This window comes from Anoplolepis gracilipes, chromosome 2 (genome assembly GCF_047496725.1).
Source record: "Anoplolepis gracilipes chromosome 2, ASM4749672v1, whole genome shotgun sequence".
Classification (NCBI taxonomy): domain Eukaryota; kingdom Metazoa; phylum Arthropoda; class Insecta; order Hymenoptera; family Formicidae; genus Anoplolepis; species Anoplolepis gracilipes.
Genome location: NC_132971.1, coordinates 21,425,795 through 21,448,772, shown reverse-complemented (window position 1 = coordinate 21,448,772; position 22,978 = coordinate 21,425,795). Strand labels below are relative to the sequence as shown.

At 34.9% G+C, this 22,978-nt stretch overlaps 1 protein-coding gene across 1 annotated transcript in view; it reads left to right on the top strand.

Annotated features, from left to right (window-relative positions):
* The window catches only part of Dally (division abnormally delayed protein), a 51,902-nt gene extending 33,603 nt beyond the window's left edge, over positions 1-18,299 (top strand). The window contains exons 6-8 of the mRNA XM_072910776.1: positions 12,693-12,840; positions 16,039-16,234; positions 17,765-18,299. Of these exons, the coding sequence (XP_072766877.1) occupies positions 12,693-12,840; positions 16,039-16,234; positions 17,765-17,871 (451 nt within the window). The 3' untranslated portion in view covers positions 17,872-18,299. The remainder of the gene's footprint in view (positions 1-12,692; positions 12,841-16,038; positions 16,235-17,764) is intronic.
* The last annotated feature ends 4,679 nt before the right edge of the window (positions 18,300-22,978 follow it).

The following is a 22,978-nucleotide window of genomic DNA, read 5'->3' as shown; positions in this document are numbered from 1 at the left end:
TCAGTGCTTGAAAAAAGAACATTGATTTGTTTCTTAAAATTTTATTGTATTTTTGACACTCTGTAATTCGGTAAAAAAATTTCTCTCGAAATATTTAAGTCATGTTCCATAAACTACAACATTTTGCCTACAAAATGCTTTTTTTTAAACTTTCCTACAATTTTTTTGACCGAGATACATAATTTTGAAATTAAATTCGTATTTTTCAGACATATTGTCGATACTGGACGAAAAATGATCGCAAACGAAAAATTAAAGAAACATTTTAAAGCTTGAAATTTCAGCTTTAAAGTGCTATCGATAGTTTTTAAAAATTTTTTAATCTTTTTAGAATTTACAAAATAATTTACAAATACGGAAAATTTAAGGGTGCCTAATAATTTTGTCAATGGCTGTGATGTAACAATTTAGCACAAAAAGATTAGTTTATAAAATTTATTTTATACGATATATAATTAAAAATATCTGGTTTTTTTCCGAATAAACAAGAATGCTGCGTTACAAAAGAGAGGTATTGCAACAAAAGGAAAATGATATAATGCGGAAAGAGAGAGAGAGACAGAGAGAAGCGGCTGAATGAACGATGGCGAATAAATGGGCGCGCGATTCGTTAATCGAAACCGCCGTCGCTCAAAATCCGAGCCGCCGCGGAATGCGTGGGAACGATCGTGACGCGAAAGCGGGAACGATGAGGAGCAGCTCGGAGAGAATGGAACGCGAAGGTAGTTCTCTCGCACCCTTTTTTTTTTATTAATCAACGGCCGGGTGGCCTCGTCTTAAAGTGCCCCTCACACCGGGACTTCTCTTTTCCCTCTTCCCTCCGGATCTCGTGACAGCCTGCTTAGAGTCTGATCGACCGATCGACCGATCGATTCTCGCGTCAAATTATCCCGTCGTGCCAATTTGACCGATCGTCTAATCGAGACGCGTCCGTTAATTAATTAATTCCATATCGACGACGAATAGGGACAGGAGCCAGCTGACTAGTGACGATTCAAAAAGATGGGCGTTTCTGCCTTTGTCATTACTATTGTCCGCGGCCGATATTCGAGATACTGCTACTCGACCGTGAAATGAGAATAGCATTTAAACGGGACTCGCTCCAGTGATAATATATAACTCACTGCGCGGAAGATAATTCGAAAGATAATCGAACGTCGAATATCAGCTGAACGTTTAAGTGAAATTTCTTAAATATTACCTTTGCGTAAAATTTGAGATATTTTCTCTTACGGATGCTTTTTAACAAAAGTAATAGCAATATGAAAATTGAAAATTTTTGAAAGAATATTAGAAGTTGATCTTTTTAGTATTTTACATGTATTTTTATTAAATGTTTAAACTTAATGTATGTCAGTACTTTTAAATTTTAGACATTTTTTTTTGTTTAGTATGAAGGCGTAGCGTATTTAAAAATATTTTAAAATATTTAAAATTGTTCGAAAGTGTGATGTATTGTTTCTCGTATAATTGTCTGAAATAAAAAAACTCGGTCTAGTTTTATTTCGTAGGATGTTTTTGGGACACTGAATTTAGTTTAAAATATTGAAAAATAACAAAATAGTATCATTTTAAAATTAGATATTTCAATTTTGCTGAAAAAAATTTGTTTATTTCTTGAAAAATCAAAAAAATAGTAAACAAGTAAAAACACAAAATAACTCTGATAAATTCCATTAAATTGGAAATAGAGCTAATAAAAGCTGAACACAGTAAAAATAAATACATTTATCTTGTGTAAAACTCTTTTTAATAATATGAACGTTTCGGTTCTTCTTTTGGACCACATCCTCAGTATACATATAACATTTCATTGTTATCAAAAAATTTTTATACAAGAGAAATGCATTTATTTTTTACTCTTATTAACTATATTTCCTTCCGACTTTTTATTTCATTAAATATTAATTTTTCAAATTTTAATTAGTTTCACAGTATTCCCTAAAAATAAAAATAATATTTTGCGGAACCAAACTAAATCGAGTTTTTTTCATTTCAGACAGTTACAGAAACAGAAACTTCTCATACCGAGCATTTTTGAAGCGAAATTATCTCATTTTAAAGCAAACTAATTAAATTCATAATTAAATTAATCAATTTTTTAAGCAAATTAATTACGTCGAGAATTTTTATGGAATGTAAATATGTATTTAGCACAAAGATTATTTTACAAAATGTATAATGAAATATATGCGTGACATCTTTTTTCCGAATAAACAAGAATGCTATATTACAAAAAAAAAATTCCGGACATCCAGAGAAAAGATTTCCCGATTTAATGCTATTACTCTTCGATCTATCATAAACTCGATATAGCGACATATCATTATATTTATTATTGAAGAAACAATATTTTAATCTTGTTGGAAAATTCTTAAATCTAAAATAAAATGAGCTTGGTGCTAACATAAAACAAGTTATTCTAAATCCAAGAATATATAAACTTATTGTTAGATTTGTATATGTTATTCTTCTCTCAAAATAGTAAGACAGTCTTATTTAATTCAAGGGAGAAGAATAGGATTAATTGATTTAATTTTAAAATTGTTTTAATTTTACTTCATGAAATTGTGACGACGACTAAACCACATCAAGAATATTTTTTGTCTCGTAATCAGAAAAAATCCTTTCGAACTAAATTGCCGCCAATTGGTGTTTTATATACAGAAAAAAAGTAAGTGTCAAACTTATATACTCATATGAACGCGTTCATTGTTTCATATATACGCAACAATTTATAATCTTCTTGGAAGAATTAAAAAATCTTAAATATTTCAACAATATTATAATCTTATTTCAATACTACAATTGTCGTTTCAAGAATAAAATAATTATTTTAACTTTAAAAAAATTTTTATCTTCAATTTCAACATGTGTTATTTTCAATCCAATATTTTTTTCTTTCCATTCAAGAAAATTATTCTTAAATAACAAGAATATATTTTTTTTGTTAAGCTATATAAAATATCTTCATCCAAGCAATTTTTCTTTATTTGACGCGATATATCATTTCAAAATTTACATTTTGAAACTAAAGATATTGTTAAAGTAAGAATATCCCTTTTTTTATATACAGAAAAAAAGTAAAAGTGTCAAATCAAAACTTATATACTCATATGAACGCGTTCATTGTTTCATATATACGCAATAATTTATAATCTTCTTGAAAGAATTAAAAAATCTTAAATATTTCAATAATATTATAATCTTATTTCAATACTACAATTGTCGTTTCAAGAATAAAATAATTATTTTAACTCTAAAAAATGTTTATCTTCAATTTCAACATGTGTTATTATCAATCCAACATTTTTTCCTCTCCATTCAAGAAAATTATTAATATAATATCATTTCAAAATTTACATTTTGAAACTAAACATATCGTCAAAGTAAGAATATTCTATTTTTCTGCATACACTCGAAAATAACACATCTCGCTTGACGGAGGCACAAAAGAAGTCATTAACAAATGTTACGCGACACCTTTCGCACACTTGGCTCGTCGCGAAATTTCGTCCCTTCTCATTCGCATATCTCATTCTCTTTGTATTCCACGCAAGGCGGAAGGCCTCGTGTAAACATCACGCGCGCGCGCGCGCGCGCGCGCGAGATACGCGGAGGAATCTCGCGCGAATGCAATTTTACGGCAGCGCACCGTAAGAGTCTCTTCCTCAGCAGCTGCAGCTGCAGCAGTCATCGCGAGAGAGGGACCGCCGATAACGTATTCTCGGCAGACGTGGCTGTTAAATCTCTTGAAATTCCGGTTTACTCAGGCTGACGCGAAGTTTCCGTGCGGTCACCACGCTCGGTATGCACAGTCGCACACAAGCGCAGAAATGCACGCGGGCGCGCGCGCGCGCGCGCGCCCGCGCCGTTCGCGTGCCACGGCTTCCACCGGAAGAGCTCTCTCTGTCTCTCTCCCCCTCTCTTTCTCTCTCAAGCGGCGTACTATAAGTATAGAGTATCTCACGGTGGAAATCTAAATGAGATTCGATCCGTCGAGGAAGCCGTCGCGATTCCGCACGATTTCGATCCGGAGCGGAAAGTGAAACCGGCTACTCTCCCTCGATCGAGCAAGCTCGCCAATCCGGGTAATTTGATTCCACGAGGGGTTGATTGAAAAAGCCTCTCGTAATATTTAGGGGCCGCCCGGAATGAATTTATGTTACGTAATGCCGAATTTAATTAACCTTGGACATTACACGCGGGTATATGAATTCAATTAATTGAGATGCAATAATGAATTTTAATCGTGCTCTTTCTTGGTCTGACGATCATCACGCACATACGTCACACGTTCAACGATGATTTGAATAAACATGCTGTTTTGAAATCACCGTTGAAAAAGTGCGCGCACGTTTTTCATATTTTTCAATAAACAGATTTGCATAAAGAAATGATACGGGTGAAGAAACGGGTGTCGTATTAAAAGAATTAACATAATTTGAATTTTCAGTTAAACAAAAATCACGCAAAGTGTAATTCAAAGTAATTTTTTCATCGCTCGATGACAATCATCTTTGTAAATTTTAGTGAAAAGAGAGGCGTGAAAATTTAAAGAAAAAATAAAAAACTTGGCTGTGTTCTTCGAACGCGAGACATCTACGCGAAGACGATGTCGTTGGAAACGGTATACGAAAAGGGAGATAGCCGCGAGAGAGATCGATGCTAAGAGGAAAAGAATGATGAGGAGGTAAGGGTGACGAAGAGAGGAAACGGCGGCGTAGCCTGTAGGACGCCAAGCCGCCAAAGAGTCTGGCAACGAGAGCAAACGGGCGCCGCAGCGTCGCCGGGTACCTGACGGCACCCGTGTGAGTGCGGATACTGTACGGACAATGTACAACACAGGTTTACATCCTTGTGTGTGTGTGTGTGTGTGTGTGTGTGTGTGTGTGTGTGTGTGTGTGTGTGTGTGTGTGTGTGTGTGTATATGTACGTGGCGCGGTCCGCGATGCGTCGGCTGAACGACGCAGCCAGCCAAACATCTCAGCCACGAGGTCACGATGTCGCAAGATCATCCGCCCTGCTATTTCTCGTCGCTTTGCTGCCGCTTGAGTGCCGCTCTTGAGAGTTGATCGCTTCAACGAGTCACATTTCGCCGCAATGCGTGAGATTAGTCCTCGTTAGCCTTGATTTTGCGCGAGACAATTAAGGGGCGAGCGTTGGAGGGATTTTTAAAGCGTCTTGGCACCGCTAAAGTATTTTTTTTTTAAATACAAAGATTATAAAATACATACGTGTAGGATGTGCGAAAAAATTCGGAGGTAATTCTTGAAGACAGGTTTCATATATCAGTGTCTTAAATGACATTATTTTCGAAATACAGGATGTTTTAAAAATATCGAAATAAGGCAGGGGGTCTTTGACCCCCTCGGTTTTCAGAATTGAACGCCTTGGATTTTTATTTTGGGTTTTAAATCCTTCATTTATACTCGAGTTAAAAAATTAAAGATTGGTATTTTTTAACATACTCAATCAATAAAAAAAAAACAGATTCATGTACCATGACTGAAGGTAGTAATTTCCACCAATTTCTATAATTTTGTTTAATTCTGTTTTTGTCAAAATAATATAATTTCTGAAATCTTATTTTTTATCCGGAAATGTCCCGTAATTCGAAAACTACGTCATTTAGGACATTATAGCGTATATGTACTTTTTTCGATAAATTATTCAGAAAATCTTCCCCTGAAATTTTTCGCACGTGTTTAGAAATACCCTGTATACGACAAAACAACTTTTCTATATCGCCTTTACTTTTGAAAATACAGATTTAACATGACATATGGCGAGGTAAATTCTTCATTATTCGGCCAATGATATTCTTCGTTCGGAATAATTGCGCATAATTGGCGATAATTCGATATGTCATCGTTAAAATACCTGCGGCGAGCGGGCGTAAAGCACGCGGTACGCGCGTCCGTTAAATAAACGCAGGAACGTTTAATCCGATTAATTCCGTTATGAAAGCGCGTCCCACGCTTCACGCGCTCCGTGTCGATTCGATCGACGGCGACGTGATGAACCGCGGAACCTGATATCTGAATCGCGAGCTGTGAAACCGTATATCGTCTGTGCCCGATACGGCCGGAAAGAGCGCCTCGTCTCGCCCCTCGTCCCTCACCCCTCGCCCCTCGCCTCTCGCCCCGCTTTTAGCTTCGCGACGCGCGCTAAGCGAGGGCCGGTCGCCGGTCGCCGGCCACCGGCCACCGGCCACCGGCAATCACGTACTCGCTTCGGAAAGCGAGTTCCCCGACGATGACTGGATCATCGACGAGACGAATACATACGCACGTACAATCTAACATCGCGAAATCCCCCTTCCCCTTCCCCCTCTCTCGCTCTGCCCCCGCGACACCTCTCCTCCGCGACTGACGACGGGATGACGATGCGCCGAGCGCTCACGCGCATATTCATCGATCTCTATTTCTCGTCCTGTGCCGCGAGGAAAGATCGCTGACAAACAAGCGAGTGCCTCGGGACGATGGGATTTAATTGGACCGTGTATGTTATGCCAATTACGTGCGACAGAAAAAGTCAAGTAATATTATTAGTGAAAGACATGGTTCGCGAGAAGATTAAACTTTATAATTAAGTCGAGATGAGCCCGAAACAATATTTATTAATTGTCCTTTTTATTTTGTAGAGTAGTCGGGGAGACTGTGCCGGTAATCCGTTAGTTATTAATGTAGTTTTTGTCTCTCTCTCTCTCTCTCTCTCCCGGTAAAATTATAAAAAGTTTCATATTTATTCGTTTTTCGGACAAAACTACGTTTTTATTTATGCATTTCATCCATTTACCGTCACAATTATGAATTGTAAAATATTGCAGGCTTCTACGCGTTAATTAAGTGGAGAAAAATTATTTATTTTTTTTTTTTTTTTTTTTATATGTATCTGTTATTTATTATCACACAATGTGTATATTTTAATATATATTTATTTTTATTCATAAATAAAAGAGATTAAATATAAAAAGATTTAATGAAAAGATTGAATATAACATTTTTTAAAACATGGCGATTTTTCGCGATGATTTATTTTGATTGTGTAAAGTCATTTTTTATCTTTTTTATTATTTTTTTAATAAGACTTTGTAAGAAATGCTCACGCACAGTGCGTCATCGACGCGTATCACGCGCATATCAACGATATGATCGTACTTCTAATTTAGTTGCAGCTTCATCGACACGCTCGGTTGACGTTGGACACCACGGGCGATATATTAGCATATGTTTATCCGATACATCGTTCGAATGGGAACGAATTGCGCGGACGATATATGTTATAAATAATGCATTCGCAATGTGATGCCAACGGATGACGGTATATGCGCCAAGACTTCTAGAGATAGCATCCGCTGGAATATCAATGTTCTAGTGCAGCAACATGCACGAATAGCAGAATCATTCATAGAGAGCCTACTCGGTCCATTTGTCGCAAGGACGTTCAATAAAAATGCTCCTCTTTCAAAAGTAAGCCGAGGATCCGGCTTCGACGATAAACTTGATTTGATTTCCAATGGATTCTGTCTCGAATAGAAAGTAAAGATTTTTAATTTCACCTTACAATTTAATTGTAAAGCGCATCACAAAATTAATAAATAACTGTTTCCTTTTCTTATTTAATGACGCAACGTCAAAATTAATTTTTTTATACATTTATCTAAATTATAAATAATAATCTTTATTTTTCTTTCTCACTCACGACACACATCCGGCTTTCTTTCCTGTCAAGTTGTAATTCCCTCAACGAACGATCGGACGTATCTGCTAACAATCGTGAGAACACGTTGTATCCGGCTATTAAGAAGACTAGCCGCGATTAATTTAGTTGCTTTAGTTTAGCGCTTCAATGTGATCAACGAACCGCGATAATCGAGCAAACTTCTTGTTGTTCATTCGCTCAATTACGAAAGCGCTTCTTCTTACATGAAATAAGCTTAGTTAAGGCGATTTTAAAACGAAGCTATTCTTCGTTACTTACGACACTCTTATCTTGATTGGATTGGTCTTTTATAAAATTACTATTTCGTTCGCGTTATTGAATTTTGCGAAAATATTAATGTTAAATTAAATGCTACTCGACAAAGAGAGATGAATTAATCTAAATTCCATTTTTATTTATATTTTATACGATTCATAGTTCTTTAGTTTCTTCTACAAAAAAAACTTGACCATCCTTTTTCGCAAGGAATGCAAAAGTATAAAATATTAATATCGTATCAATTATCTGAATAACAATTACTTAACCCGGAAACTGAACACGTTTTTTTGGCACCGTAATCCTGAACGCGTGGGTAACTGGAGTCCGAATTAATTTTTGTACTCTAAAATTACTTAAAAAAATTTTTTTTTTCATTTATACATTTTCCTTTAAGTTTAAACGAAAAGTTTATGTAGTAGAGTTAAAGAAAAAATATTTTTAAATACTATATTTTTGTTCTTTGTTAGATCAAGATTTGGAAACCTAGATGTTTTATATAAAAATCAATAAAAATTTGAAAAAATAATTTTGAACAAAGAGGCTTTCAGGAATTTTTAGTTCAAAGTTTAAAGTTTACGAAAAAAAATATTATATGTCCACGGCTTTAAAAAAATATAATTATTTGAATGATCGAAAATGGGTAATTTTCAGGTATAAGAAAATGTGTTTTTTTCTGAGGAAATTTTTTTTTAATCTTTAGGTAATTTATTGGAAAAAAGTGAAAACAAAATGTAATTACATTACAATCTACAGTATAAAAATTGATTAATACATACACCTAACCTGTTTGTTGCTCGTTATCATTAACAAAAAACATACTTTTAGTATGAAAATAAATAAACACAATAGAAATTAAAGCAATTTGTTTCTTTCTTAGGGAGATTATCACTGTAAATTTATAACTTATTTTTGTAAAAAAAACGATTAACAGCAAAAAACAATATTTTTTAAAAAATTTACTTATTCAGCCTTTCTTATTTAATATACATAAAACGAATACGTGGGTCATTTGTGTCCGCTTCAGATTTAGATTCGTCAGTACTTTGCACTGAATGAACCGTTTAAATTGTCCTTTCAGTTTCAAGTCCCTTTTGACACAAACTTTTTTTTGGATAAGTTTCCAACTTCGAGATTTTATTAATATTTTTTTAAAAACAATAGATTAAAAATGGCGCGAACGGACGTGGTCAGTTTTTGAGGGTTAATGTAAAACAATGAAATAAACACAATTATTAATTTGATTTAGCAATATATTCAAAGACGTATTAAAAAATATAAATACTAGAAATGATTTGTTTTTTGTCCGCTAAAATGAAAAACAAGGTACCAAATTTTCTAATGTCTCATATCACGTATACGCTGATGATATAGCTTCTACACGTGGATGCCTTTGGAATTCGCGGTGAATAATGGTGGCATCTCTAACGGCGCTCTTTCCCGGCATTGAAATATTAATCTGCCCCAAAGCACGTTCCATCTCTCGGCCGAGCTGCAAATCGATGCGAGCATATACGCTTTTAGCTGAACCACCTATATACGGGATATAAAGAGAATGTTCCCCCTTTCATTCATTCACAGATTCTTTGACCAATTTGCAGCGAGCGTTCCTCCGCGAGAAAGGAGAGTCGAGAGTTTTAAAAGAGCTTCCAAGTTATGAGCGTATTGAAAATCAAAGCTTTCATGAATTGAGTTTTAAGCCTTTATGCCCTTTATTCAACTCCTTTCTCTCTCGGGCAAACTCTGTTTGAATGCAAGCTTAATTTCAGCTTTAATTACAAAAGCGTCGATCAAAAGTGTCGAGCATCAAGGGACAAGATTATTTTCTGGAACTAAATTCATTCGAAACATGTAAAGTATAATATACTCCTGACGAAGAATTATCCACTTTATTTCCGGTTTTTTTTCCTTCTTGTTTCTTTTTCGGTTGCGACGTCAATTAGCAAATATCTTGTACACGTGCATCGAGGTGGAAATACAGTTTTCGCCTGAGTAGTTTTCGCATTTGATGCTCGAGAACCAGTTTTTGTCGGTCCGTTTTATCCGGTTCCTCGTCTCTGCGCCATCGAGATCGAAGATCGGATTGTACTCGTTAGGGATGATGAGGTACTCGAGCAGAAAGAGAGAGAGAGAGAGAGAGAGAGAGAGAGAGAGAGAGAGAGAGAGAGAGAGAGGAGAAAGGAACGACAGGTGGGGTGCGAAAGAGAACGGGACGCCATGTCTCGTCTCTGTCGTCTCTCTCTCTCTCTCTAAATAAGTAATAATTTGATAATCACGATCGTATTTCGCATCTTCAAAATTGCAAACACCACGAATTGACCCAAGAGTTTACATGTATAAAGAAAACTTGCGCACCTTGTATAAAACTTTAATAGAAAATATGGGAGTCGCCGCAGGGTGCGATTTAGCGGAAGAGGAGCGGGAGGAGGAAGGAAAATCGCTGGAAGATGATGGTGCAGGAAAACTGAGGCGCGCGACATGTGCTCGGTGGCGAGAGGGATGAAAGAGGGGCGAAGGGCCGATCTCTCCCTCTCGAAGAAGCTCGTTCGGTGAATGGCTGGTATTCAGGAGCACCGAGAGACGACTCGGGAATCTCCGACTTTGGCGATATTTCAATTTCAACTATATCTACCACCGCTGTGCTTGAATACTCGGGGAACGCCTGTTTGGCGCTTCATGTATTATTTTTCACAGCGGATGGCGGAAATAATAGCGAAACAAAATAGATGAAAAATGAAGTAACGGAGATCTTTAGAGAGATATAGAGTATAAATAAAAGAGAGAAAAGTTATATAAATATATATGAGGCGATATCGAGATAATAAAAATAATGGTGATAATAATGTCGCTCAAGCATATACCAGATGAATTAATTATCATATCATTTTCTATGCGTTATCTTGTAACGCACGTATCACGATAGTTATCTATCGCAATAATAAATGTAATATAATGATAAATATAGCCGCTCTTTCTCTCTCTCTCTCTCTCTCTCTCTCTCTCTCTCTCTCTCTCTCTCTCTCTCTCTTCGCGTGAAGTGATAATGAAGTATTGCTGGCCTCTGGACTATTCGCGGACATACATGTTCCCGGTTCATTGATTCATAGGCGCTTAATCGCGTAGCGATCGAAAACGGAAGGAGTCATTCCGCGAAATGTGTGCGATTTGTCTGTTTTGTCGGTCAGCACCCTGCTGTATTAATGAAGATAGAAGCGCGGAAGATAACCGCGCTTATAAATGCGACGTGTATCGATGTTTCTCACGTCGCTATTTCTGCGAACGTGCTGATGAAAAGAGTACACCGACATGCGTTTAGATTACTCGCGAGGACTATAATTTTTAGTTCTACATTTGATGAAAAGTTTGTTGGTCTCGGATGAGAAATTGCCACTGTTATTAAAAGCGCTTTAATTTAATTATTCGTCGAAATATTACATCTGATTAAGTTTCTAATGAATATACATGATTATATCATGCTTGATTTATCGTATAAATAAAGATAGAAGCAACGCATGATATCGAAATAATATTGGCCATCTAAACGATAGTCTATAACTTGTGATTATTTTTCCTATAAAGTATAAAATTATTTTTTTCTTTTTAACATTTATTTTTCTTTTATTTAAATTAAGGGGTTACACCTAGTCATAATGCAGGAAAAATGGTGTTTTTAATTATTTTTTATTTCATAATACAATATTTGGACTTAATTTTAGTGTATTTATATTTTTAAAAATTTCAAAATATTTTTGAATTATGGCCGCTCTCCCGATGGGTCTTTTTTTTTGGTGCTTTGCGGTGACCACTGTAGTTTGGAATTGGCTCATCTAAAGTAAACTTTTTTTGCGGTTATTAATTGAAAAATATACATTCTATAGACTGGACGAAGGGTTTTATAAAAAATTATTTTTTTTTTTTTCAAAATGTCTGAAGAAAAAGTTTGATTTTCATCTTAAAAAAAGGATTGTTTTTTTGTTGGTAAAAAAGGAAAAAAAACACTATAAAAAGAAATCCTTTGTCCAGTCTCTGCATAAGTATATAAGAAATAAGTTCACAAAATTTGAAGAGAATCGATTCAGTAGGTTTTGCATAATCGTGGTCACCGATTTGAAAAACGCTTAAAGTAACGTTTAAAGTTTTGTGTTATAATTACAGTAAGATACTTATTATTTTTTTAATCTTACATAGAATCATCTATTCCAATACCATAAAGTAATCCCTCTTCAATAGTTATAGCCTCTAAAACAACGACTTGTTCTTGTCTGCGTCGCATTCTTTCCTTCTATCTCTGTTTGATGTATAATGAGTAAAAAAGATAGAATGATGCTTTCAGCGCGTCAGCGTCCAAAAGGAACGCAAGCCTTCGTCGACCTTTCCCAGCATCAACATAAAATTTTAAACACATATTTTCGAGACAGTGTACTTTATGAAAACAAAAAAAAAAAAAAATGCGATTTTTCGAATTTTATGACTAGGTGTAACCCCTTAATCATGTCCTTAGTTAAATTTTTTGTGCTAAATTCCGAGTCTAATGGAGACTCTGGAAGATTGCTTGGATTCGTAAAAAAAAAAAAAAAAAAAAAAAAAAAGATAGAAAGAGGAAAAGATTTCCGTGTCCGCAAGATTATCCCACTTACTGTTTATGATGTAATTTTGCGAAATGAATTCGATCTCGTAACGATCGCGCAATTTTCTGTATATGATTTCAGTTACACGAAAACCGTGGTGGATTCCAGTCCGAATGCCCAGAGATACAATCCTGAAATCACGTTAACGACGACATCGTCGACGTCGGTTACCTACGCCGGCAACACGAACATCAGCGCGCTCATTGACCAATTGAGGCACATTAATCAGGTGAGTGCATCAAGTTTCGTAATTTATCGCTCGGTCTTGAGTGGATTCGTCTCCCCCGGATTAAATCGTGCGGCAATTTTCATTCGCTCGTCGATTCAAACATACCGTGCGACGAAAACGACGGGCGGTCGATCGTCGTCGAATCCGCGACGTTCTCGAATGAGAAGAGCGCGGAAGCAAAAGTCACGTTCCTCCTTTCTCTCCGAGCTTTCGGTGGTGAAGACACCTGTCACGTATGACTCGAAAAAATTGCCTGAGGTTTCCTGAAAACATTTCTTTACGTCAGTCTTAATTATTATAAAACTATATTTGATAAATAATTAAGTAACTAGAATAATAATTATTTATATTATTAATAAAATGCGAAATGTCGGTCGATTTAATTGAGTTAATTTCATTTTTTTTTAATATTTCTTAGAAATTAAATTTTTCTTATTATTAATAAAATGGGAAATGTCGGTCGATTTGATTAAATTAATTTCATTTTTTTTTTAATATTTCTTAGAAATTAAATTTTTCCGCGAAAATTAAAACGTGCACAGGGCACATGTTTTACTTGGTGTATTTTACCAAGAAATAGATTCTCATTTTTGATAATTCTATTATCCCTCTTTACCCCCCCCCCCCCTAAAGAGACGTATGCGAGAAAAAAATATCATTTTTTTTGTTTCCATGTTGGATTGTACCGCGCAGCATGCAGTTTATTTAACGATTCGTAACGCTTATCGCAATAACTCATTGATTTAGAAAACCTGCTCGGTGACCTGTAACTCCCAGACGAACGTACCAGACGAATCATAAATTCTCGTCTAATCTAGAATTATTCATAGTCAGGCAGAGATCGCAGACGGTGTGCCGAGTAGGCACGTGTCGCGCTGCGTGGACGGATCTCGTCTGAAAATGCATACGGGTGCTCAAAACTAATCGATACAATCAAATTTCTTACAAAGATTCTAGGAAGTAATTTTATGACGAATAATTTTATAGAAAATGATTAATTCGAGAAAAAAATTGTTACGGACATGTAAGTATTGTATTTATATATTTCCCGAGAAACGATTGATAAATAAAAGATTATGTATAAAAAACTAATGTTTAAAATCAATTTATCGAGTGCATATATAAATTTCGGGAAAATATTATTAAAAATTAAGATTATATAACGGGATAAATTTTTAAATATATAAGACTTTTTTTTTTTAAACTAATCGATACAATCAGATTTCTTAGATTTCAAAGATTCTAGGAAGTAATTATACGACGAATAATTTTATAGAAAATGATTAATTCGAGAAAAAAATGGTTACAGACGTGTAAGTATTGTATTTATATATTTCCCGAGAAACGATTGATAAATAAAAGATTATGTATAAAAAACTAATGTTTGAAGTCAATTTATCGAGTGCATATGTAAATTTCGGGAAAATATTATTAAAAATTAAGATTATATAACGGGATAAATTTTTAAATATATAAGACTTTTTTTTTTTAAACTAATCGATACAATCAGATTTCTTAGATTTCAAAGATTCTAGGAAGTAATTATACGACGAATAATTTTATAGAAAATGATTAATTCGAGAAAAAAATGGTTACAGACGTGTAAGTATTGTATTTATATATTTCCCGAGAAACGATTGATAAATAAAAGATTATGTATAAAAAACTAATGTTTGAAGTCAATTTATCGAGTGCATATGTAAATTTCGGGAAAATATTATTAAAAATTAAGATTATATAACGGGATAAATTTTTAAATATATAAGACTTTTTTTTTTAAACTAATCGATACAATCAGATTTCTTAGATTTCAAAGATTCTAGGAAGTAATTATACGACGAATAATTTTATAGAAAATGATTAATTCGAGAAAAAAATGGTTACAGACGTGTAAGTATTGTATTTATATATTTCCCGAGAAACGATTGATAAATAAAAGATTATGTATAAAAAACTAATGTTTGAAGTCAATTTATCGAGTGCATATATAAATTTCGGGAAAATATTAAAAATGAAGATTATATACACGGGATAAATTTCGAAATATATAACGCTTTTTTTTATAGAAAAATTCTGTGGTTGTAGCTGCCGTCTTTCAACTTCGTTTCGTATTCTTTGACGGAAACCTTGTTAAAGTTGGCAACCATCGCGTGTGGGACAGACGCATAGCGCCCACACGCATGTTAATTCGCGTGCCGAGAAATCGGGCCGCTTACTTCTGATTAGAGTGTCGTGAAACACGCATGTATACACGGTGTTACGATCAATTTTGCCGCTTACGTCGCGCGAGCGGCTATTTTCTCCGATAAAAACGACTCGTTCAAATAGTTTCGTTATCTCGTAATCCTGTAGGGATGAAATTTTCACCTCGCGAAATTATTCCCTCGAAATCTCCCGGATGCTTGAGAACGACTGTAAAAAAAAATTCACGTGGTAGATTGAGATACCCACCGTGTATATACATATAATATATATCTACGCAACACGTGGCGCGATATCTATACGATATAAGTCGGAAAACCGTTAAATAGAGCTAGAGATATTATTGGCAGGTGTGAGATTTGTATAATGTGTAATGATTATGGAGCGGACGCGGAATTAAAGGCTTGTGTTGGCGGCAAATTTTAGCAGAATATAAATCTACGCCACATTGTGCGCGGGATGTAGTTAGGTTTAAATTGAGAGTGACGGTGATTAATTGGACGTTACTTATATATCTAGAGTCAAATGGGTTAATAAAGATCTTTGTAAATGGGACACTTTAACGAGTTACCAATGACAAAATTAATCGCCGTCATTTCTCTCATGATTATACAACTGAGCTGAATGAATGACTTTTTTATGATAACAGCTAATTTGAGAAAATTGTTACGTTTTATCTTACTTGCTCGATGATTTCAATTATGTCTAGTTAAACAGATAATTTATAACTATCACACGCAACGAATCATATTTCATTGATGACAGTTACATAATTTTATATATATATATATATATATATTTGTTTTCAAAAATAAAATACGAGCACCTCTCTTGAGATTATAAATATATATAAATTATTTCGAAAAATAATTTTAAATAATTTAGAAATATATAAATATTTGTTAAGAAAAAAAAAAAAAAAAAACTTATTGGATATTTTACGCGCTAACAATTCACTTGATTGTATATTCGACGTCCTTTGTGTCCTCCTGACAGCTGGTACAAACGCAATTGGCGTCGTCACCTGATGCCGGTGCCTTCCTGGGCGACGAGGCTCTGGACGGTTCCGGAAGCGGAGACAGCCCGGTTTGGAGGCAGCACACTAGCGAGATTGACGACGACGAGGATGGTCACGATGACGATCGCGACGACGACGAGGCATCCGGCTCCGGAATGGGTCCGACCACATCAGGTACTGTATCCTGTAAACTGTATTATATGTCTTGCATTGATTTGCATTTCGATAATCCAGCCGATATATTCCTGGTGAAACTCCATTGTCGGATGGTTTCTGCATACAATGCGTATCGTTATTCGACGGAGCTTCGTTCTCAGGGCGGTTTCGCAATGTAAGGTAAAGTAGCCAATTATGAGAGGGGTCCCTAATATGAGACCTCTAATTATTTTACAAACGCAATATGAGATACCTTATTAGGACTTTTCTCCCACAAATAATGAATTATCAAAAATGTAAATTTCTATTTTTTCTATTTTTTTTTGTTGGTTTTTTATTTTGAAATATTTAAAACGTTAATTATAATATCTTTTTGTGTGCTCTTTGTTGGGATAATAGATTTTTATTTAAATCTTTAAGATATGTTATTTTAATTTTATAGACGCATGATGTAAAAAATATTTGAAAGATATAATTTTTTTATGCCAAAAGTAAGACTTATTTGTTGTTGTTCTTTTGAAATATTAAAACCGTTAATATTGCACTATATTTTTGTGCGCTCTTTGTTAGAGAGACAAATTTTTATTTGAATCTCTAACATATGTTATTTTAATTTTATAGATTTTTATAGATATACAAAATATCTTAAAAATATTTTATAATTTTTTTTTGTACCAAAAAGTAAAGTTTTTGTTTTCTGTTCTGCAGTACAGTTCTATATCGTTTAACTAATAATAGAAAGTACCTGTGATGTTATATTTATGTAATAAAAATTAATGAAACGGTTTTTAATTGAAAGTGTGTTTTTCTGCATTTAATTTCCTAATATAAGACCGTCTCATATTAGAAAACCTTACTATTTCATATTAGGATACCTTTTTCAAAACAAAATTCTTCTAAGCCAAGAAAATTATTGTAGCAAATAAAATACACATTCGAGCTATTAATGCTTTTTAGTGGTAAAACTTGAATGTATTATACTTGTTATTAAACCACATAAAGTTTAAAGTTTTTGAGTTAAAAATTACAATTAAAGAAAATATAAGCTTTAAAAAAAAAAAGTATCTCATAATTGGCACTTTTACCCTATATCGAATATATTGTCTGAGAATACATAAGTTCGAACGAAAGGAAAGGAGCCTTTTTGATAAAAAAAAAAAAAAAAAAAAAAATACAAAGAAAGAATTAATTCAGTTGTCAATCAAAATTTTATCGGATAAGCGGTTGCAAAATATATTTCCAGCAAATTCCATTATCAAATGAATTCCGTGTGCATACTTTTGCAAGCATGAATCATGTATTATTATCCGAGAATATGTGTCGCAGAGTGACATTTAAATATTTCCAGATAAAGCAAGTGACATAAAACTGGGGGAGGGCAGCTGCGATTGCATATTTACGATAATGAAATAAACAAGACGATTCCTTATCAAGCTGCTAAATTAAAAAAAAAAAAAAAAAAAAAAAAAAAAAGGCTCGTTTCGCCAAGATTGAAATTGAATTAGTCGTCAAGATTATATCATGCATGCATATCTCTCTTCGTTTCAGATCCATCGACGAAAACTCACCATACCGATCCGAATCGCGCCACCAGATCGTCGACGATCTTGCTACCAATCGCCCTCGCTATTATTTGCGCATCGCTTATCGCTTAATCGGCCATATCTCGTTGAGACGAAGAGAGGAAGGGACGATTTCAATCGTCTTCCCCCTTGCCCCGCCACCCCCCCCCCCCATAGCCAACACGTAGACGAGACGTAGATAAGGAATGATATAGACTAGATCTTACTGCGATCGGAAAGATCGTTAGCAGATCGAACCGATCCGTTTCACACGAGACTCTTCCGACGTGTACGTCGACGAAGGAGAGATTCAATGCTCGCCGGAATCGTATATAACGCACTATTGATAATTTATCGGTGGCGTGTTGGGCAGCGAAGCGTACTGTTCCTGCCGCGATCCCGCTGGAAGCACGCGGCGGTTTTCAAATGATATATCGATGCGCGGGGAGTGAGGGTGACAGATTGGTAAAAGTATACGAGAAAGAAAGAGAGAAATAAAAAAAAAAAAAAAAAAAAAAAAACGTCGAAAACGGAAGAAAATGGAAAGGAGCGACGGGCGAGTCGCGTCTGAGATGTCGCGATGTTGTAAAACGCGATGATAAATCTTGCGATGCTACCGAGATGAAATTTTTCGGCAAAAAATTCGCTAGTTCGTTATATATATATATATATATATATATATATATATATATATATATATATATATATATATAGAAGTCCGATACCGTGGAACTGGAACGTGTAATGTTCTGCTCTGTGGAATTCAAGATTTATGGATCTAAAATTTAAATAGGATTTTTCGCAAGAGTTAAATGTATTCGGGAAGAAACTTGCGGGCTTTTTTTAAATCTAGATATATTGATTGTACGATGATGTGAAATATTTATCCTTCCTAGTTGAAGGAACAAGTCAGGATATTGGTTTCAGTCTCAGAGTATCGAGACAGTGATCGAGAATCGCCATCTAGGTTGTTGAGAGGAATGCAGGTCAGTATTCTCTCCATTATTATTTTTTTTTCTTTTTTTTTTACGGTAAATTTTCCAAAAGAAATTTACGATTTTATTTTGCGATAGAATTACACGAACAAAATACGATCGTAAACCAAAGTTAATAGTGGAAAGTATTAAGAGTATTCGTCGTTGCTCAAATACGAAGCCAGAAACAAAAAGAAAAAAAAAAAACTCTTGTCCCGAGAAATTGCTGTGAATCGCGCGCAAATAATATGTTATTAAAGTCAAAAAGGTATAGGTCAGGGGATATGAACCATCCCCATCTCTAAATTAGAAATACCAAGCACGTTTAAATCTCTTACCGATTGACTTTGCGCATGCTCTCTCGCGAAACGTCATAGAATAATGTAATAAAGCCTAATCGCGTGAATTCTCGAGAAAAATTATTCCGTGCTTGTGGGAGAATTTTTCGGGTCGTGCTAGCGTTACATAAGAATGCAGGATGATCGCGGGCAGCCATCGATCGCCACGGCTCCAGGAGGGACGAAACTTCCGATCCGAAGGTCGACGAGTCTCGCTGTCCGTTTATCTTTCGCGAGAGGGGAAAAGTATGTCGCGCCGCTCTGAGAAATGGCTTCGAGGAACGTAGTCTTTTCTCTGCTACATTGGGTGTATATTTTGTTAGTTGCAAGTACACATAATGTATGAAATTTGCTAACAAGCGCCTAGAAAAGACTGTAATCGCGTGGAGGATTCATGAAGAGAGAGAGAGAGAGAGAGAGAGAGAGAGAGCTGATAGCGCGCCGATAACTTTGATAGATAACCGGTGACAGACTCCGTATTCTCGCCTCTGCGTAGGATATTTATGATAAACGCCAGAAATACGGCGGATCGACCTGTTTACGGAATCTAGCTAGATGTTTTGATTGAAAAACACGTTATTCCGACAATTGTAAGAATATTTTATTCGGTATTTACGTCTCATCTTTCATTAATTACAAAGGTAAGAAAACATGGAATATATTGGAAAAATTACGCAACTATTTGAACAACAAGGCGTCTTAATTTTTTTAACACTAATATTAAGTTTTTTTTTTTTTTTTTTTCAATCTTGATATTATTCACTACTACGAATCTAAGATTTTTTCCTTCATATCCTTTTTTTATTTCTAATTAATTTTTTTCGAAATCACTGAATTATAAAGTCCCAGATTCGATGTCGTGCGATGAATTACATTCAGTGCACCGAATACCAGATGTACATATATACGTGGAAACGAAAGTATTTTACCTTCACTTGCTCTTGTACGACTCGCACGCAAATATCGCTATTATTCCTCGAGTCAATCGGCCGCGAATCGCGCGCCGACCAAACAGCAGTCGCACGTTAATAATAACGTGTGTGCCTCGTGTATTTCTCGCGCGCGCTGTTCTCCGTTTTCTGTATAAAGCAGGGAAAAGTGTCTTTTTCGCCCGCCTCGGCGGATGCCGTCGTCGATATATTATTATTAGAAAACGATAAAGGGGGGAGGAGGCCATATATTATCACGCGGACGTCCGTGATAACGCACATATATGCCATATATACATATATATACATATGTATACATTATATACGTACGAAAGTTAACTGCCAAAATGCCAGTTATATATGCAATCGAGAGCTGATTTTTACTCGAAATGGTGATTATTATTCACTGCGCGAACCCTGAGATCCTTTGTACTAGGTGTACTATGCACTATAGTGTGCGATGCGTCTTCTCTGCGTGTGCGTATACAATCTTCTGTGATTTATCTTTCACTTTTCCTTCCTAGAAAAAGGGGCCTTTTTAATGCAGCAGACACAAATTTGAACAAACAAACGAAAAAGAAACGCGACTCGCTCCCGCTGAAATATTTTCGACTTTTCTAGTAGGTATATTGATAGTAAATGTGCCGGAAATTACGTAAATATGTACGTCATTTTTGTATAGATCGTAATTAATAATCTCTCGAAAAATCATCGACATCGTGGATCATTCGACATCTGCGTCAAAAAAATAATATATGTATATTTCTTTTTTATTAATATTAATATATATATATATTTTTTTTTTATTTATTTCTTACTATTAATTAATTTACAAGTTGGGGGAAACTAAATTTTCCATCAACTAATTACGTAATTGATAATTTTTAGCGTATAAAATAAAATCTAATCAACAATAAAGTTTTTTATTTATAATTATTTTTTCACACAATACCTAGTGTGATAACATTAGAGATATTGATCGCAAAACGTATCGTGACAATAGCGAACAGTATTAAATTTAATGGTATGATTACATTTATATCCTCTATTAGAGAGAGAGAGAGGAGAGAGAGAGAGAGAGATATTCTTAAAAAAGATATTTGTTAATGTATTCAGAACTGATACGTTAACACGCGCGATCGATTGTTAAGTAATACGCGGTGACATTTTTATTTGTATTGTATAAAAGACGTGATTTTCACAAATTTCGTCAACGTATTAACCAACTGGAAGATAAACAACGTGCCAAATCGGTTTACACTCCTACCCTCTCTTTCGTTCTCTCTACACTCAATTCCCACGCACAAATTGACTAGAAATAATTAATAAGAGTGCAAACGCACGCACAAGCCTGGTGAATATTACAATCTTGGTATTTTTCAATCATGATACTGTATGTTTATAGAAGGAACAATAGAAAATTGAATTTATACACATTTTTACAAGTTCTTGATTATTTTTAAGAGGAACGTTTTTTAAAGATTTTGGATCCCTTTTATTGTATTGTTACTTCTTGTTCGTCACAGGAGATTTTTGCATTTTTTGAATAATTTTCGCGATTAATTCGACGATAATTCCAGATTGAGATTGTCGTCGATGATCCACGATCGCGATTCAGTAAAGGCAACTAGCTCTTGAATACTGATTTTTTTTTTTTAGTATCCAGAGCGTTTCATGACGCAAAAGATTTGTTGGATCGATATCCTAATTCTTATATAGCAATGACAGTACGATATTAACCAGCCGAGCTGTATCTGATTATTAAGATTAGGGTCATTTTTCGCGCGCACGTGACTCGCACATTTAACTTGATGGAAAAAGTCGGAAGAGTAAACTATTTCCGCTGTGTTACATACGCGAAACCGAGGAACTTTCGACATTTTTCGTGTACATGATACTTGAATCTGGTTTGCTTTTTAAATCAATCGGAATACCTTTCAGATTCCATGATGATTATATATTTTTTAATTAACATGATATTAACTACTTTAATATATTATTAATAAATGACGATTATTTATAACTCGTAGAATTACGAGAAAATAGTGATTTATATCCTTGCCTTTCATTTTACATATCATTTCATATTTCTCTTACAATCAAAACAATTTTTAAATTTTTTATCTGAAATTATATATTTCTTTTTCTTGATAAAAAGAGAAAGCGTTTCGATTTATTTGCGAATTTACAATATCTAAAAATGTTGTGGAATATTCTGATTGATTCTATGTAAGAAAGTAAAAATGATAGTTAGCAACAAACGAGACACCGCTGGTTTTCTCGAGATGGCAAAGAGTCGCGACGCTCCGGCGACGCCGTATTCGTTTTGTATATTTGATTTTCGGATATCTTTGAGGATGAGTGAGTGCCTTTCTGAATATCCCTGGCCGTAGCGTCGCGTCGTCGCTCTTTGGACGAGAGAAAGAGTAACCCGAGTGGCCACCCGTGCGCGAATAAGGGTGCGGAATCGAGCTCTTTCTCGCCGTAACGTACACGTGTATGTATGAGAATATATATATATATATATATATATAAAATGCTTCTCTTCTCCTTTTGTAATTTTCTTCCATCGTATACTCGCCTTTAAGTGAGCTCTCCGAAGATATCTGTAGCAGGTATACGCAAACATTTATTCCAACATTGTGTTAGGATAACACGCCACGTGGGCGAGAGAGCGGATGGTTTGCGAGTTGATAGAAATGCGATTGAAATTAAGAATGTAACGAGATGTGTGTTTGAATTATTTTGGGACGATATCTCGTTTCCGATTTGGCCAATAAGATACAGATCTCTCGATATAAAATATTCGATATACTATTTTAAATATATATTTTATAAATTACTTGAGTAAATATCTATTAAAGATAACATCTTACCAATAGCCTTTATTTTGAGATATCTTGCGGCGTAGAATCCAAAAGCGTTCTCCATGTGATTTAAAGTGTGTTGAGGATTCTAC